Consider the following 17,091-nt stretch of genomic DNA (forward strand, 5'->3'; position numbering starts at 1 on the left):
ACCCAGTTAGAAACAAGGATAAAAATAGATTTCATTTTTCAGAAAGTAGCAAATCAGTGGACTTACTTACTGCAGAGGGCTATAAAGGCTAAGTCATTAAGTATGTTCAAGACTAAGATAAACAGTACTTTAATCATCAAGGGAATCAAAGTTTACAAGGAAAAGGCAGAAAACTGGAGTTGAGGATTATCAGGTTTACCATGATCTCATTGAACGGTAGAGCAGATTTAATGGGCTGAATGGCCTTGATCTGTTCTTATGTATAATAAATGACTGGCCAGTAGTGCTAATAACATGGCTTGTCATAGAACCAACCCTATCTCTCCTCAGTTTCCGAGGCAGTCAAATAATAATGTCAGTAGACACAAGTTCCTGTCTTTCCCATCAGCTCATCATTTGAGTCTCTCTTGGTGATCATTTAAACAACTCTGCTGCTCAGTGATGCACTCTGCTAAGCTTGACTTCTGACTCAAAAGCATGGTGGTTAGCTTCCTATTGACTGCTCTCAGTTCTAACAGTCCCTGTTGGACCAATATGACCACCAACCCACTAACTTCTCTCTTTGGCTGCTCCCTTCGTCAGTGCGCTGGGAGTTCTACCTTTGTGCTCAGCAATGGTCTCTGTCATGTGGCCACTACTGTTATAATACTATAATCTAGAAACATAGACATGCAGTATACACTACAGTGTACAAGCTGCATAACATTAATTAAATATTAATACTCAAACGGAGTGCAGTTATCTCATTTAAGATGCATAGTAACAAGTAAATTTTCTTTGATCTTTTTTGCTGGATTAGATGGAACACAAGGTAATTACCTAATACCATGTAAACTGATGTTTAACACTGATGTTAGACAATGTGGCTGGAAATTAAATAAAAACAAATTCAACTGCTAAATTGGTGGTCAGAACCTGAGGACTCATTTTATTAAACTATATTTGACAGTGAGTAGCTATGCCTTTATGTTGATTGGTTTCAACTAAAACACTGGTTTGTTTTTAATTGGAAGGTCTGATACAGCTATTTTGTACAATGACCGAGCAGTACAGGAGAGTCATCACGTCAGTGCAACTTATCGCCTGCTACAAGATGATGAGGAAATGAACATCCTGTTCAATCTTTCCAAGGATGATTGGAGGTAATAAACTACGATCAGTACTAATTGAAGGCTCTTTGCTTTTGGGTCAGCCCCTGGCTGTTTTGTTGAAATGCGTAGACATGCTAGCAGCCTATCTCAGTGTTCCTGCACCCAGGCCCTTGGATTGGTTGTCAGATTTGGAGCAAACAGGAATGGCAAATCCTGTAGTCAATCTAGTTGGAACAGCCAAGTCTGTCCATATGTGAATGAATGTATGTGGAGTAAATAAATTTACCTCCCTACACTCGTTTGGCATTTCACACTATTCATATAAAGATTGACTCAAACTGGGGACACGGAGGCCCAGGCCCTACTGAGGTACAGAGATATAACTGTACAGATGAAAACCATTTAGATTAGCAGTTACATGCTGGCTGCATGCAGAGAAATTCATTTGGTCCAATTTCCATGTTCCACCCCTGTTTCCCTGCAAGATTGTTTCCCCCAAATTCCCGTCCAATTTCCTTGTAAAATCATTGATCATCCCTGCTATCACCATTCTTGTTCCAGTTCATTCGGCTTAGTTCATTTCTTCTCAGTTCACCATGTAAAATCTTAAATCTGTGCAAAATCTTAAAATTGTAATCCCTAGTTGTTGCACTATCAGCTGATGGGAACAGCCTTTTCCTTATCCATCTTAACTGAACCAGCCATTACCTAGCACACTTTTATCAAATCTCCATCAACTTCCTTAAATTCATGGAAAGCAATCCCAGCTTCTCCAACACATCCTTCATTTTCATAAAATTTCTTCTGGCTACCTCTATCTTATTCAAACCTGTGCATCTGCATTCTTTTGTTGTCATTTGTTCAAAATAGACAAACTGATTCTCTAGTTCTGATGTGAACACCGTCTGTTTCAATTTTTACTTCATTCCTGGCACATAAGAAGATGGTTGTGGTCGTTGGAGAACATTCATCTCAGTTCCAGGCCAGCTCTGCAGGTTTTCCTCGGGGTGATGTCCTAGGCCCAATCATTTTCATCTGCTTCATCAATGACCTTCATTCCATCATAAGACGGAAGTGGGATGTTCACTGATGAAATGGACAGTGCCATTTGAGGCTCCTCAGTATTGAAGCAGTCTGTATCCAAATGCAACAACAGCTGGACATAATCTAAGCTTGGGCTGAAAATTGGCAAGTTACATTCATGACACACAAATTTCAGGCAATTATCATCTCCAAGAACAGAGAATCTAACCATTCGTCCCTTGAATTTAAACATCATTACCTTTACTGAATTCTCTACAATCAACATTTAGGTGTTGCAATTAACCAGAGACTCAACAGGACTTGCTATATAAATACTGAGACTCCAAGAGCCCGTAATAGGCTAGGAATACTGCAGTAACTAACTCACCACTTGTCTCCCTAAAATCTGTCCATCATCTACAAGGCAGAAGTCATGACAGCCGTGGAATACTCCCCGTTTGCCTCGATGGTTGTAGCTCCAACAACACTCAGCAAACGTGACATCATCCAGGACAACATAATCCACTAAATTGGTGCCACATCCACAAACATCCACTCCCTCCACTACCTATGCTCAGAAGCAGTAATGTATGCTATCTACAACATGCACTGTGAAAATTCACCAACTTCTTAGAAAGCACCTTCCATACCCACAGCCACTTCCATTTGGAAGGACAACGGCAATAGAAAGCGGAAATCTTCCAATCATGACATGTTGTTGATGTGGTGCATATGAACTTCCAAAGAACATTTGCAACAGTGCCACACAACAATGCTGACATATGTACAAAGTTAGATCTCATGGAATAAAGAGGACAGGAGAGATAAGGAGTTACAGGAAACACGGAGGAGGAGTTAATGGATGTTTTCAAGGTAGTAGAATATTTGTAAGCAGAGTTCCCCAGAGGGAACTGTCCTGCTCTTTCTGCTAATAATTAATGATCTAGACCTTGGTTCCAAAATTTTTTCAGAAGAGGCTGAATATTCAGAATATTGTAGACTGTAATAATGTTAGTGCAGAAATTTTAAAAAAAGGACATAAGATGTTGATTGAATCGTTGAACAATTAGCAAATGATGTTAAATACAGACAACATAGAGCATAGAGCAGTACAGCTCAGTACAGGCCCTTTGGCGCACGATGTTGTACCAAGGTCTATCTAACCTCCACTCCTATGTTATACTATCGTCCAAATGCCTATCTAATAACCGCTTAAATGCCCCCAATGGGGCCACCTCCGCTACCCTCTCCGGCAATGCATTCCACTCCCTGACCACTCTCTGAGTAAAGAACCTAACTCTCATGTCTCCCCTATATCTACCTCCACTCACTTTAAAACTATGCCCCCTCATAATAACTACGTCCACCCTAGCAAAAAGTCTCTGGCTGTCTACTCTATCTATACCTCTGCTCATTTTGTACATCTCTATCAAGTCACCTCTCATCCTTCATCGTTCTAAAGAGAAACACTGTAACTCTCTCAACCTTTCCTCGTGAGACCTTCCCTCCATTCCAGGTGGAACGCTGGTGAATCTCCTCTGCACCTTTTCCAATGCTCCCACATCTTTCCTGTAATGAGGTGACCGGAACAGGATACAATACTCCAGATGTGGCCGAACCACGCTTTTGGATAGCTAGAACATAACTTCATTGCTCTTGAACTCAATCCCTCTATTAATGAAAGCTAACACACCATACACCTTCTTAACAACTCTATCCACCTGGGTGGCAGCTTTCAGGAAACTGTGAATATGAACCCCAAGATCCCTCTGCTCCTCCACACCACCAAGAATCTTTCCGTTAACTCTGTGTCCTGCTTTCAAGTTTGTCCTTCCAAAATGAATCACCTCATACTTTTCAGGATTAAACTCCATCTGCCAGTTCTCAGCCCAGTTCTCCATCCTATCAATGACCCTTTGTAACCTAGAACAGCCCTCCGCACTGTGCACAATGCGACACACCTTCGTATCGTCTGCAAACTTGCTAATCCACCCTTCCACTCCTTCATCCAAAGCATTTACAAAAATCACAAATAGAAGAGGACGCACAACAGATCCTACAACTAGATCCCTTGGAGTTGTGAATACCGAAGAAAAGTATCCATTAAGGACCTCTCCTATCTATTTATGCTCCGTGCACAAATTCCCTTTACAATCCTTGATCGGCCCTACCCTTTCTCTGGTCATTCTCTTATTCCTCACATATGTGTAAAAAAGTCTTGGAGATTTTCTTGATCCACTCTGTTAAGGTTTTCTCATGCCCCCTTATCACTCTCCTAAGACCTTTCTTCAGCTCCTTCCTGGATAACGTGTATCTCTCCAGAGCCTTTTCAATCCCTTGTTTCCTAAACCTTACATAAGCATCCTTCTTCCTCTTAACTAGTCATTCAACCTCTCTTGAGAACCATGGCTCCCTCACTCAACCACATCCTCCCTGCCTGCTAGGGACAAACATATCGAGCACATGCAGTATTCATTCCTTAAACAATCTCCACATTTCTATGCTGCTCTTCCCTGACAGCATCTGTTCCCATTTTATGTTACCCAGTTCTTGCCTAACAGAATTATAATTACCCTTTCCCCCAATTATAAACTTTACCCTGCCGTATGTGCCTATCCTTTTCTATGACTATTATAAAAGTAACAGTGCTATGATTGATCCCGCCAAAATGCTCTCCTACGCACAGGTCTATCACTTGGCCCGGTTCATTGCCAAGCACCAAATCCAAATTGGCCTCTCCTCATGTTGGTTTATCTACAGTACTGTGTCAGGAATCCTTCCTGAACGCACTGAACAAAATCTGCTCCATCTAAACTATTACAACTAAAAAGTTTCCAATCAATATTTGGAAAGTTGAAGTCCATGACTACAACCCTGTCACTTCTGCACCTTTCCAGTATCTGCCTCCCAATCCACTCCTCCACTTCTCTGCAACCATTTGGGGGTCTGTAAACAAATCCCAACAAAGTGACTGCTCCTTTCTTGTTCCTGACCTCAACCCAAACTGACTCTGTAGACATATCATTCTCGAAATGCCTTTCAGTAGCTGCTGTACTAGCCCTGACTAGCAATGCCACTCCCCCACCTGTTTTTACACCCTCCCTATTTCTTTTAAAGCATCTAAATCCCAGAACTTCCAACAACCATTCCTCTCCCTGAGTCACCCAAGTTTCTGTAATGGCCACAACATCGTAGTTCCAAGTACTGACCCATGCTCCATGTTCATCTGCTTTATTTCTGATACTTCTAGAAGTGGAGTGTACAGACCTCAAACCACCTCTCTGTCTGCAATTATGCTCCATCCAAAGAAAATTTTCTGAAGGGTCCTGACTGAAAATGCCAACTTTTGTGCTCCCCTGATGCTGCCTGGCCTGCTGTATTCATCCAGCTCCACGCTGCGTTATCTCTGACTCCACCATCTGCGGTTCTTGTTATCCCAGAGTTGGTTGATACTCTTTATATTGTGCTCAGTCATGCAGGGAATTTGGACATATGCCAGTTCACTAACTGTGTAAACCTGTGTTGGGTTGAAGTCATTTACAGCCTGAGTTTTGGTGTGAGAGTTCAGGGCAAAGTGCTATTGGTTCATGGAGAAGGAATATTATCAGAAGTACTACTCAGTGAGTAGCACATTTTTTTCTCTCTCATTTTAACTTGCATTGATGAGATTCCTTTCAATAATGTTGAACCACTGTTAATTATGAAACTGACATAAGGACATGCAGAATTGTGAAAAATTGAAATTTTAGGATCTGCTCATAGAATTGTTTCAAATTCAACAAGATGTACTTAAGCACTCAGTGATTATTTAGCAAATGTTTTTGAAGGCAAAATCAATTGAGAACCTCTCTCTGTAATTGAAAAACACCTTGTCAGTCACCTTGTAACAATGTTTAGTTTATACACTGAGGTTAATCTCCTATTTCATTACTTCGAATATGTGTGCCATTTGAGGTGAAAACACAGTGACTTTTGCAGAAGAAAAAAGTCAACCTTTTGAGGGAAATGTTGCTCGCGAAGATTTGTGAAATGTCAAAACAATTAGCTTATTTTGTTGAATTTGTGAGCAAAATCCCATGATTTGTCTTTTATTCTCCAAAGGGAACTGCGAGCCTTGGTAATTGAGATGGTGTTGGCAACCGATATGTCTTGCCACTTTCAACAAGTCAAAGCTATGAAGAATGCATTGCAGCAACCGGAGGGGTGAGTCATCATTTGACAGCAGTTATCCCTTTTAACCATCAAAATAGAGGAGGTAGCGTCCTAATGGTATTATCGATAGTGGAATTTAAATTCAATAAAATGTCTGGAATTAAGAATCAAATAATGACCATGAATCCATTGGCGATTGTTCTGTGTGCCTGATTGGTAAGGTAGCAAGTTTATTTTGTATTCTTTATTTTTTAACAGTCTGGGGAATTTAGAATAATGAGAACGGAGGTCAGGGCAGTTGAATGTTCCTCCTGCAGAATGTGGGAGGTAAGGGTCACCACTAGTGTCTCTACTGACTACATCTGCGGGAAGTGCACCCAACTCCAGGTCCTTAAACTGCGTTAGGGAACTGGAACTGGAGCTGGATGAACTTCGGATCATTTGGGAGGCAGAGGGGGTTATTGAGAGGAGTTACAGGGAGGTAGTCACTCCTCAGGTACAGGAAAAAGGCAGATGGGTTATAGTCAGGGGACGGAAAGGGAACCGGCAGACAGTGCAGGGACCCCCTGTGGCCATTCCCCTCAACAATAAGTATACCGTTTTGGATACTGTTGCAGGGGGATGACTTACCAGGGGAAAGCAGTGGGGCACAGGTCTCTGGCACAGAGTCTGTCCCTGCTGCTTAGAAGGGAAGGGGGAAGAGGACCAGAGCAGTAGTCATTGGGGACTCCCTAGTTAGGGGGACAGATAGGAGGTTCTGTGGGAACGAGAGAGACTCATGGTTGGTGTGTTGCCTCCCAGGTGCCAGGGTGCGTGATGTCCCTGATCGTGTTTTTGGGATCCTTAAGGGGGAGGGGGAGAAGCCCCAAGTCGTGGTCCACATTGGCACCAATGACATAGGTAGGAAGAGAGACGGGGATTTATGGCAGAAATTCAGGGAGCGAGGATGGAAGCTGAGAGCTAGGACGAACAGAGTTGTTGTCTCTGGTTTGTTGCCCATGCCACGTGCTACTGAGGCGAGGAATAGGGAGAGAGAGGAGTTGAACACGTGGCTACTGGGATGGTGCAGGAGGGAAGGTTTTGGATTCTTGCAAAATTGGGTCTGTTTCTGGGGTAGGTGGGACCTCTACAAGCAGGATGGTCTTCACCTGAACCAGAGGGGTGCCGATATCCTGTGGGGAGGGAGGTTTGCTAAGTCTATTCGGGTGGGTTTAAACTAATTCAGTAGGGGGATGGGAACCAAAAGTGTAGTTCGAGTATAGAAAAGGTTGAGAGTAGGGAGGTCTGAAGTAAAGTTTCAGGGACGCAAGATGGCACTGGCAAGCAAGAAGTTGGTTTGAAGTGTGTCTACTTCAACGCCAGGAGGGACGGAATAAGGTGGGTGAACTTGCAGAATGGGTTAGTACCTGGGACTTCGATGTTGTGGCCATTTCGGAGACATGGATAGAGCAGGGACAGGAATGGTTGTTGCAGGTTCCAGGATTTAGATGTTTCAGTAAGAACAGAGAAGATGGTAAAAGGGGGGGAAGTGTGGCATTGTTGGTCAAGGACAGCATTACAGTTGCAGAAAGGATGTTTGGGGACTCGTCAACTGAGGTGGTATGGGCTGAGGTTAGAAACAGGAAAGGAGAGGTCACCCTGTTGGGAGCTTTTTATAGGCCTCTGAATAGTTCCAGATATGTAGAGGAAAGGATAGCAAAGATGATTCTTGATAGGAATGAGAGAGACAGGGTAATTGTCATGGGGGACTTCAACTTTCCAAATATTGACTTGGAACACAATAGTTCGAGTCCTATAGATGGGTAAGTTTTTGCCCAGTGTGTGCAGGAGGGCTTCCTAACACAGTATGTAGATAGGCCAACAAGGGGCGAAGCCACATTAGATTTGGTACTGGGTAATGAGCCCGGCCAGGTGTTAGATATGGAAGTAGGTGGGCACTTTGATGACAGTGATCACAATTCTGTGATGTTTACTTTAGTGATGGAAAGGGATAAGTGTATACCACTGGGCAAGAGTTATAGCTGGGGGAAAGGCAATTACGATGAGATTAGGCAAGATTTAGGGAGCATAGAATGGGGAAGGAAACTACAGGGGATGGGCACATGAGAAATGTGGAGCTTATTCAAGGAAAAGTTCCTGTGTGTCCTAGATAAGTATGTACCTGTCAGGCAGGGAGGAAGCTGTAGAGCACAGGAGCCGTGGTTTACGAAAGAGGTGGAATGTCTGGTCAAGAGGAAGAAGGAGGCTTATGTTAGGATGAGATGTGAAGGCTCAGTTAGGGCGCTTGAGGGTTCCGAGGTAGTCAGGAAAGAACTAAAGAGAGAGCTCAGAAGAGCCAGGAGGAGACATGAGAAGTTGTTGGCGGACAGGATCAGGGTAAACCCTAAGGCTTTCTACAGGCATTTAAGGAATAAAAGAATGACGAAAGTAAGATTAGGGACAATCAAGGATAGTAGTGGTAAGTTGTGTGTGGAGTCAGAGGAGATGGGGAAGCACTAAATGAATATTTCTCAACAGTATTCACTCTAGAAAATGACAATGTTATCAAGGAGAATACTGAGATACAGGCTACTAGACTAGGTGGGATTGAGGTTCACAAGGAAGAGGTATTAGAAATCTGACAGAGGGTGAAGATAGATAAGTCCCCTGGGCCAGATGGGATTTATCCTAGGATTCTCTGGGAAGCCAGGGAGGAGATTGCCGAGCCTTTGGCATTGATCTTTAACTTGTCATTGTCTACAGGAATAGTGTCAGATGACTGGAGGATAGCAAATGTGGTTCCCCTGTTCAAGAAGGGGAGTAGTGACAGCCCTGGTAATTATAGACCAGTGATCCTTACCTCAGTTGTTGGTAAAGTGTTGGAAAAGGTTATAAGGGATAGGATTTATAATCATCTAGAAAAGAATAAATTGATTAGGGATAGTCAGCATGGTTTTGTGAAGGGAAGGTCGTGCCTCACAACTGTTCTTAAGTTCTTTGAGAAGGTGACCAAACAGATAGATGAGAGTAAACCAGTTGAAGTGGTGTATATGGATTTCAGCAAGGCTTTCGATAAGGTTCCCCAGAATAGGCTATTGTACAAAATGCGGAGGAGTGGGATTGTGGGAGATATAGCAGTTTGGATCGGAAATTGGCTTGCTGAAAGTAGACAGAGGGTGGTAGTTGATGGGAAATGTTCATCCTGGAGACCAGTTACTAGTGGTGTACCGCAAAGGTCGGTGTTGGGTCCACTGCTGTTTGTCATTTTTATAAATTACCTGGATGAGGGCGTAGAAGGATGGGTTAGTAAATTTGCAGATGACACTAATGTCGGTGGAGTTGTGGATAGTGACGAAGGATGCTGTGGGTTTGCAGACAGAAATAGATAAGCTGCAGAGCTGGGCTGATAGATAGCAAATGGAGTTTAATGCAGACAAGTGTGAGGTGATGCACTTTGGTAGGAGTTACCAGAAGGCAAATTACTGGGCTAATGGTAAGATTCTTAGTAGTGTAGATGAGCAGAGAGATCTCAGTGTCCATGTACACAGATCCTTAAAAGTTGCCACCCAGGTTGACAGGGCTGTTAAGAAGGCATACAGTGTTTTAGCTTTTGTTAATAGAGGGATTGAGTTCCGGAACCAAGAGGTTATGCTACAGCTGTACAAAACTTTGGTGCAGCCACACTTGGAGTATTGCGTACAGTCTGGTCACCGCATTATAAGAAGGATGTGGAAGCTTTGGAAAGGGTGCAGAGGAGATTTACTAGGATATTGCCTGGTATGGAGGGAAGGTCTTACAAGGAAAGGCTGAGGGACTTGAGGCTGTTTTCATTAGAGAGAAGAAGGTTGAGAGGTGACTTAATTTTAACATATAAAATAATCAGAAGGGTAGATAGGGTGGATAGGGAGAGCCTTTTTCCTAGGATGGTGACGGCGAGTACAAGGGAACATAGCTTTAAATTGAGGGGTGAAAGATATAGGACAGATGTCAGAGGTAGTTTCTTTACTCAGAGAGTAGTAAGGGAATGGAACGCTTTGCCTGCAACAGTAGTAGATTCGCCAACTTTAGGTACATTTAAAGTCGTCATTGGATAAGCATATGGACGTACATGGAATAGTGTAGGTTGGATGGGCTTGAGATCGGTATGACAGGTCGGCACAACATCGAGGGCCGAAGGGCCTGTACTGTGCTGTAATTTTCTATGTTCTATGTTCTGTGATTGTTGGAAAAGCCCGTCTGGATGACTCATGTCCTTTAGCGAAGGAAACTGGCATCCTCCCCTGGTCTGGCCTACATGTGACTCCAGACCCAGAGCAATGTGGTTGGCTCCTAACTGCCCTCTGGGCAAGTAGGGATGGGCAGTAAATGCTGCCTGGCCGCCCAAGTCCTCACCCCATGAATGAAAAAAAGTTAAAAAGAATCTGATGAAAAGTCATTTGTGTCTAGTGCATTAACAGCAGTATATTTGCTTATTCATAGTTAATGTTAAAACTGAATAGGATTTGTCCTACATCACAAATAGTTAATACTGTTGAAAATAAAAGAAAACAAGAAGTTTTAACTACTCTTCAAGTGATCATTGGTGAATGATGCCGGAAACCTGACAGGAATACTTAAACTTAACATCTTATCGCTGTCAGTGAGCTGTTGTCGGCTTTCACAGCAAGGTATCCAACCCTAATTTTATAGCAAAGACCAGGCCATGGCAACATTCTTTTCATCCATTTAAATAAATAACACATGCCAATAAAAGTAAAGAATTGCAGATGCTGGAGAAGTGAAATAAAAACAGAAAGTGCTGGAGAAACCCAGCAGGTCTGGCAGCATCTGTGAAAAGAGGAATCGAGTTAATGTTCAGATGCTGCCTTACCTCCAGAGTTTCTCCAGCACATTCTGCTTTAACATAATATAAATGAATAAAACGCTGTTCACTGTTCAACTAAATTTGAATAATAGTACCGATGCATTTAAGGAGAAACCAGCTGAATGAACTGACAAAGAAAGGAATAAAAGTTTCAATGAAGTGGAAGATAATATAAGCAGAAAGCTGTTGTGCTGAATGGCCTATTTTTATGTAGTAAAAGCAATGTTTCAGGCAACTGGCAAAAGAAGCAATGGAGACATGAGGAAAATCTTCTTAATTTAGTGATTGGTTAGAATTCCAGAATGCACTCTGTTTGAGTGCAGTGGGCAGACTCAGGCAATGCATTCAAGAAGGAATTGTATTGTTTGGAATGTTCAAGTGGATATCAAGAAGTGGTTGGAAGCACTAGATACTGCTAAAATAATGGGCCCTGACAACACTCTGTCCAGAACTTGCTGCTAACCGCAGCTCAGCTGCTCCAACAGAACTACGTCTACCCAACAAAGTGCCAAGGTGTGCCCTGTACACAAAGAAGGGCAAAGCCAATCTGGCCTTTTACTGCCCCTTCCATCTATTCTCAATCATCACGAAGATGGAAAGTGTCATTGACCGTGCTATCAAGCAGCGCTTGCTCAGCAATAACCTGCTCAGTGACTCCAAGTTTGGGTTCTGCCAGGGTCTGTCAGCTCCTGATCTCATTACATCCTTGGTTCAAACATAGACTTGAGAACTGAATTCCAGAGGTGAGGTGAGAGCGACTGTCCTCAATGTCAAGGCCAGATTTGACCAAGTGTGGAATCAATGAGCCGTAGCTAAAATCGAGTCAATGGGAATCAGGGAACACATTCTCCAGTGTTTAGAGTCATACCTGGCACATAGAAAGCAGGTTGTAGTTAAAGGAGGTCAGTAATCTCTATTCTAGGACATCTCTGCAGGGTAAGGCCCAACCACCTTCAACTGCAACATCACTGACCTTCCCTCCACCATGATATCAGAAATGATTATTGCACAATGTTAGGCACCATTTGCCGTTCTTCAGGTGCTGAAGCAGTCAATGTCAAACATAAAAAAAATCTGGACAATGTCCAGGCTTGGACTGAAAGCTGGTAAGTAATATTCTCACAACAGAAATGCCGGGCAATGACCATCAATGATAAGAGACAATCTAACTACTGTCCCTCGACACTTAGTGGTGTTACCATCACTGAATTCCCACACTGTCAACATCCAGGGAGTTACCATTGACCAGAAACTGAACTGGACTCACTACATAAACGCAGTAGCAAATCAGAGGATAGGAATACTGTACCATGTAACTCACCTCCTGAGTCCATTTATAAGCCATAAGTCAGATGAAGGACAGGACTTATACAATTAATGGTAGGGCTCTGGTTGTGTTGTAGAACAGAGACACCTAGGGATTCAGATGAATAATTCTTTGAAATTTGCATCACAGGTAGACAAGGTAATTAAGAAGACATTTAGCACGCTTGCCTTCATTGCTCATACCTTTGAGTATAGGAGTTGGAAAGTGATGCTAAGGTTGTATAGGACATGGATGAGGTCTCACGGGGTACTGTGTACAGTTCTGGTCGCCCTGATATTATTAAATTGGAAAGGGTTCAGAAAAATATTTGCCAGGATATTTCCAAGAATGGAAGAATTGGATTATAAAGATGGGCTGGATAGCTAGGCTAGGTCTTTGTTTCTCTGGAGTGTAGGAGGTAGATGGGTGATCGTTTGAAGTTTATAGAATCATGAGGGACATAGACAAGTTGAATAGCAAGAGTCATTTCCATAGGGTTGGGGAGTTCAGAACTAGGAGGCATACTTTTAAGATGACAGGAGGAAGATTTAAAAAGGACATGAGTGTAATTTTTTGGAATTGGAATGAACTTCCAGAGGAAGTGGTGGATGCAGGTGCAGTTCCAACATTTAAAAGACATTTGGATAAGTACGTGAGTAGAAAAGGTTTGAGGAATGTGGACCAAAAACAGGCAATTGGGAGTTAGTTTGGTTGGGAACTTGTAGGCATAGACTAGTTGAACTGAAGGGTCTGTTTGCATGCTGCATGACTCTATGACAATAAATGTGATGGAATACTGCCTACTTGCCTGGATGATTGCAGCTCCAATAACTCTCTAGAAGTTTGACTCTGAGCAGGGCAAAGCAACCTACTTGAATGACACCATATCGACATATGTTCAGTGACTTCATCAGTGATGCTCGGTGTCAGCAGTCTGTACAATCATAAATTTGGCAAATTTATGATCGTACTCACTGATGCTACTGAGCATCACTGATCTAAACCCATGGCCACTTCCACCTAGAAGAACAAGAGCAGCAGATACATGGGCACACTACCACCATCCTGACTTGGAAATATATTGCCATTCCTTCACTGTTGCTGGGTCACGATCCTGGAACGCCCTCCCTAAAGGCTTTGTGGGTCTACCAACAGCACATGTACTGCAGCACTTTATGAAGGCAGCTCACCATCACTTTCTCAAGATCAACTCGACATGGGCAGTAAGTGCTGACCTAGCTCCACACTTAGATTTACATCGAAGCAACCCACCCCCCCAACCCACCAACACAGAGCCCTGCAGAACCACACATGTCAATTTGCCAATCAGACAGGGAATCTTTCCTTTTAGTCTTTCACAAGATGTGGGTGATCATTGGTTGGGCCAGTATTTATTGGCCGTTCCTAATTGCCCATAGGGCAGTTAGGAGTCAACCATAATGTTGTGGATCTGGAGTCATATGTATGCCAATGGAGGTTAGTGAACCAGATGGAGGGATTTGAACCCATGATCCCAGAACATTAAGTGGATTTCCACACTGTAAGCCTAGTGATCTTACCACCAAATGACCACATCTCCTTTACGCAGCAGTTTTCTGCCAGTGAGTCAAACTTCTATCCATGCTAATATATCACTCAATACACCATTTTATTTTCCATAATCATCTTCAACATGTCACTTCATTCACAGCTCATTTTACTCCTGCAAATATGTCCAATAAATTGATTAAAGATTATAGTTTTTTGGTGAAGCCATGCTCAGTCTTCCTGATTACTTTGATTTTTTCAATTATGCAGATGTAATCTCTACAATGATCAATTTTAACACTGTCCCCATGACAGACATGAAGCTGTTTGTCTCCCATCCTTCTTGAACAGAGCTGTCAAATTTGCTACTTTCCAGAGCAGTGGAACCTTTCCTGAAAAGAGGAAATTTTTGCAAGTTAACACCAATGCATCTGCTACCACCTTAGCATTGACAATTACACTTGTCCCTCCATCAGTTTGCTCAGTGCCATTTGGCTCAGAAAACCATAATCTGTCTGAGACAAAGTAGGCCATTTGGCCCATTGAATACACTCTGCCGTTCACTTATATTCTGGCTGATCTGATCTGATAATCCTTAGACCTTTTCCTGCCTTAGCCTCATGACCCTTGATTCCCTTAATGATTATCAATTTGTCTTTCTCAGCCTTGAATATAATTAATGACCCAACCTTGACAATCATTTGTCGTAAAGAATTCCACAGATTCACTACCCTCTGAGAGAAAAAAAATCCCCTTTCTTTTGCCTTAAATGGGTGACTCCTAACCCTGAGATTGTGCCCTCTGATCCTAGAAACTCCCATTAAGGGAAACAATCTCTCAGCATCTACCCTGTCAATCCCCCTCAGTATCTTGTACTTTTCAATTAAATCTTCTCTCATTCATCTGAACTCCAAAGAACACAACCTGCTCAACCTCTCCTCAGAAAAAGTCCCTCCATACCTGTGATTAATGTAATGAATCTTCTTTGGATAGTCTCCAATGCTCGTAATTACAATTTCATTACATTTCTCTCCTTTCCACCTCTTGATTTACAGCATTACTGAAGTTTTCTTTTCTCTCTGTACTCTGTGTAATCGGATAAGATGTCATTGAGGCGCTATATTTTAACAGGAGTTGGATATAATTAATTTGCTTTGCCAGAGACAAGCAAGCAGAATGGGCTTGCTGCATTATGAGGTTTGCATTTTTGCAGTTTACCATTAACTGCACATTCACCACAATGTGGGTGCTGCAAGTTAGAGATCGTAGGAACTGCTGACGCTGGAGAATCTGAAGTGTAGACCTGGCTGAACACAGCAGGCCAAGCAGCGTCAGAGGAGCAGGAAAGCTGACGTTTCGGGTCTGGACCCTTCTTCTGCAAGTTAGAGCCTGGATTCAGAATCACTGTCAATTAAAATAGGCAGCCAGCTATTCAGAAGCAACGAGTACCCAGTTAAGTCCCTCAATCTGCCTGCACTGTGAAATACATCACGTAGTGTTTGGTGTGCAAGAGTGAATGGCTGCTGCCAAGGTGTAGTGGGGAAATAAAGAAAAAAGCTAGGCTGATTGGAAAGGTGGGTACATCGTTTTGGGTTGGGGAGGGGCAGGCAGGGATCCTGTGTGATGTTTTCTTCCCCTGCAGCCTGTATGTCTCCCCATCTGGCCTTCAAAACCAACTTTGACATCCCACTAGTTTCTATTTTCCACGATCCCTCACTGTCCAAAACCCAGGACTTACCTCTCTCTACAAACCATGTCCTTTCCATCCATGGGCCTCGTCACAGTCCCAGCAGCGCCTAGTGCAGTCAGATTCTTTGGGGCACCTCTAGAGGGTGGCATTTCCTCCTACTGAGGAACATTTCATCAGGTGTGTGAGCAGTGAACCACCTGCCTCATAAAGGTCAGCCCATAGGGAAGGAGCAAAGAGACAACATCCATTTTGTTAGAGTGGTGGGTCAAATGGAGGACGGTCATGTTACAGGGCATAGAGACTTTCCAACAAAGAAAAAGAGAGATAAGAAAATCTGAAGAGAAATCAAAGAGATTTACAATAACCATAGAATGCTGATATTGGAGGATTTTGTTGCCCAAATATTAATTGAGCTGTGAAAATTGAACAGCCAATTTGGGAAATGTGTCAGAATATGAGGTGAAGTTAGGAATTTTAGGATTGAATGAGATTGGAGGAGGTAAGTGATGTGGATACGCTGGGACTTGGCATTTGAAGATGCATTTACTGACGTTGACCCTTGGAATTTACTCTTTACAGCCATCCATTAGTAAAAGGTCCATGTTGATTACATTAAGATCGAATGATATTGATTCCAGACATGGATATTCATTATTTGTCAATATGCCCTAGCAGATTCCTAATCTGACTAATTGTTAACAACATTTAAAAATACTGTAACATTTTACTTTAAGCAAGGACCTTCATATTTCTGAACTTGGTCTAACATTTACACATTAAACGTAACACATTGTGCTGTAGCAAGGCATTGAGCAATGCCTGTTACTGGTTATAATTGGCAAAGCAGGCTGCAACTCTCGGTATGAAGCTGTAAAAGTGGGAACTGGCAACATTTTAATAAAGGAAACTGGCTACGTGAGACCAGCATAAATAGACAGCCAACCGTGTATCTCTTTAAGTAATCAGAATGAATGATTGAGGAAGGACTGAGAATTCATAATCAATTAGTGTCTGAATTTAATGTCAGATCAAATAGAGAAGAGAAATAAAGAGAGATTGAAGGAAAGATAAAAATGAGACATAAATGCAAGGTGCTATAGCGGCAAAACTTTTAATTCAATGTTTTTAAACTTTCCAACAATGAGATTTGAAGGAATGGCACTCCACACTGAGAATAGTTAATTTTCACTGCCAAAGATGTTGTTTGGAAGTCACTACTTTTATGACAGAATTGAACATTTCTTGCTTTAAAATAACAAGAATTACCCTACCTATAAAGTTTAATTTGTACATACTGGACACGTGAAGTAACTTTGCACCATTCAATGCAATTCAATAGTGAGGAAGACAGCAAGAAGCTTTTGTTGTGAATATAATTTGTGGAGCACTGCGACATGGACAACAAGTGTGGATGTTTGTGTGGTAAAGCTCCTCATCTGAGGGTGCTGTGCTATTTCTG

At 42.4% G+C, this 17,091-nt stretch overlaps 1 protein-coding gene across 4 annotated transcripts in view; it reads left to right on the forward strand.

Annotated features, from left to right (window-relative positions):
- The window catches only part of LOC125451703 (dual specificity calcium/calmodulin-dependent 3',5'-cyclic nucleotide phosphodiesterase 1A-like), a 793,424-nt gene that overhangs the window by 675,458 nt on the left and 100,875 nt on the right, over positions 1 to 17,091 (forward strand). For all 4 annotated transcript variants that reach the window (XM_059645774.1, XM_059645776.1, XM_059645775.1 and 1 more), the window contains 2 exons: positions 1,014 to 1,142; positions 6,216 to 6,317. In XM_059645774.1, coding sequence (XP_059501757.1) covers positions 1,014 to 1,142; positions 6,216 to 6,317 — 231 coding nt within the window. The remainder of the gene's footprint in view (positions 1 to 1,013; positions 1,143 to 6,215; positions 6,318 to 17,091) is intronic.

The sequence above is a fragment of the Stegostoma tigrinum genome, chromosome 5 (assembly GCF_030684315.1).
Source record: "Stegostoma tigrinum isolate sSteTig4 chromosome 5, sSteTig4.hap1, whole genome shotgun sequence".
NCBI classification, from domain to species: domain Eukaryota; kingdom Metazoa; phylum Chordata; class Chondrichthyes; order Orectolobiformes; family Stegostomatidae; genus Stegostoma; species Stegostoma tigrinum.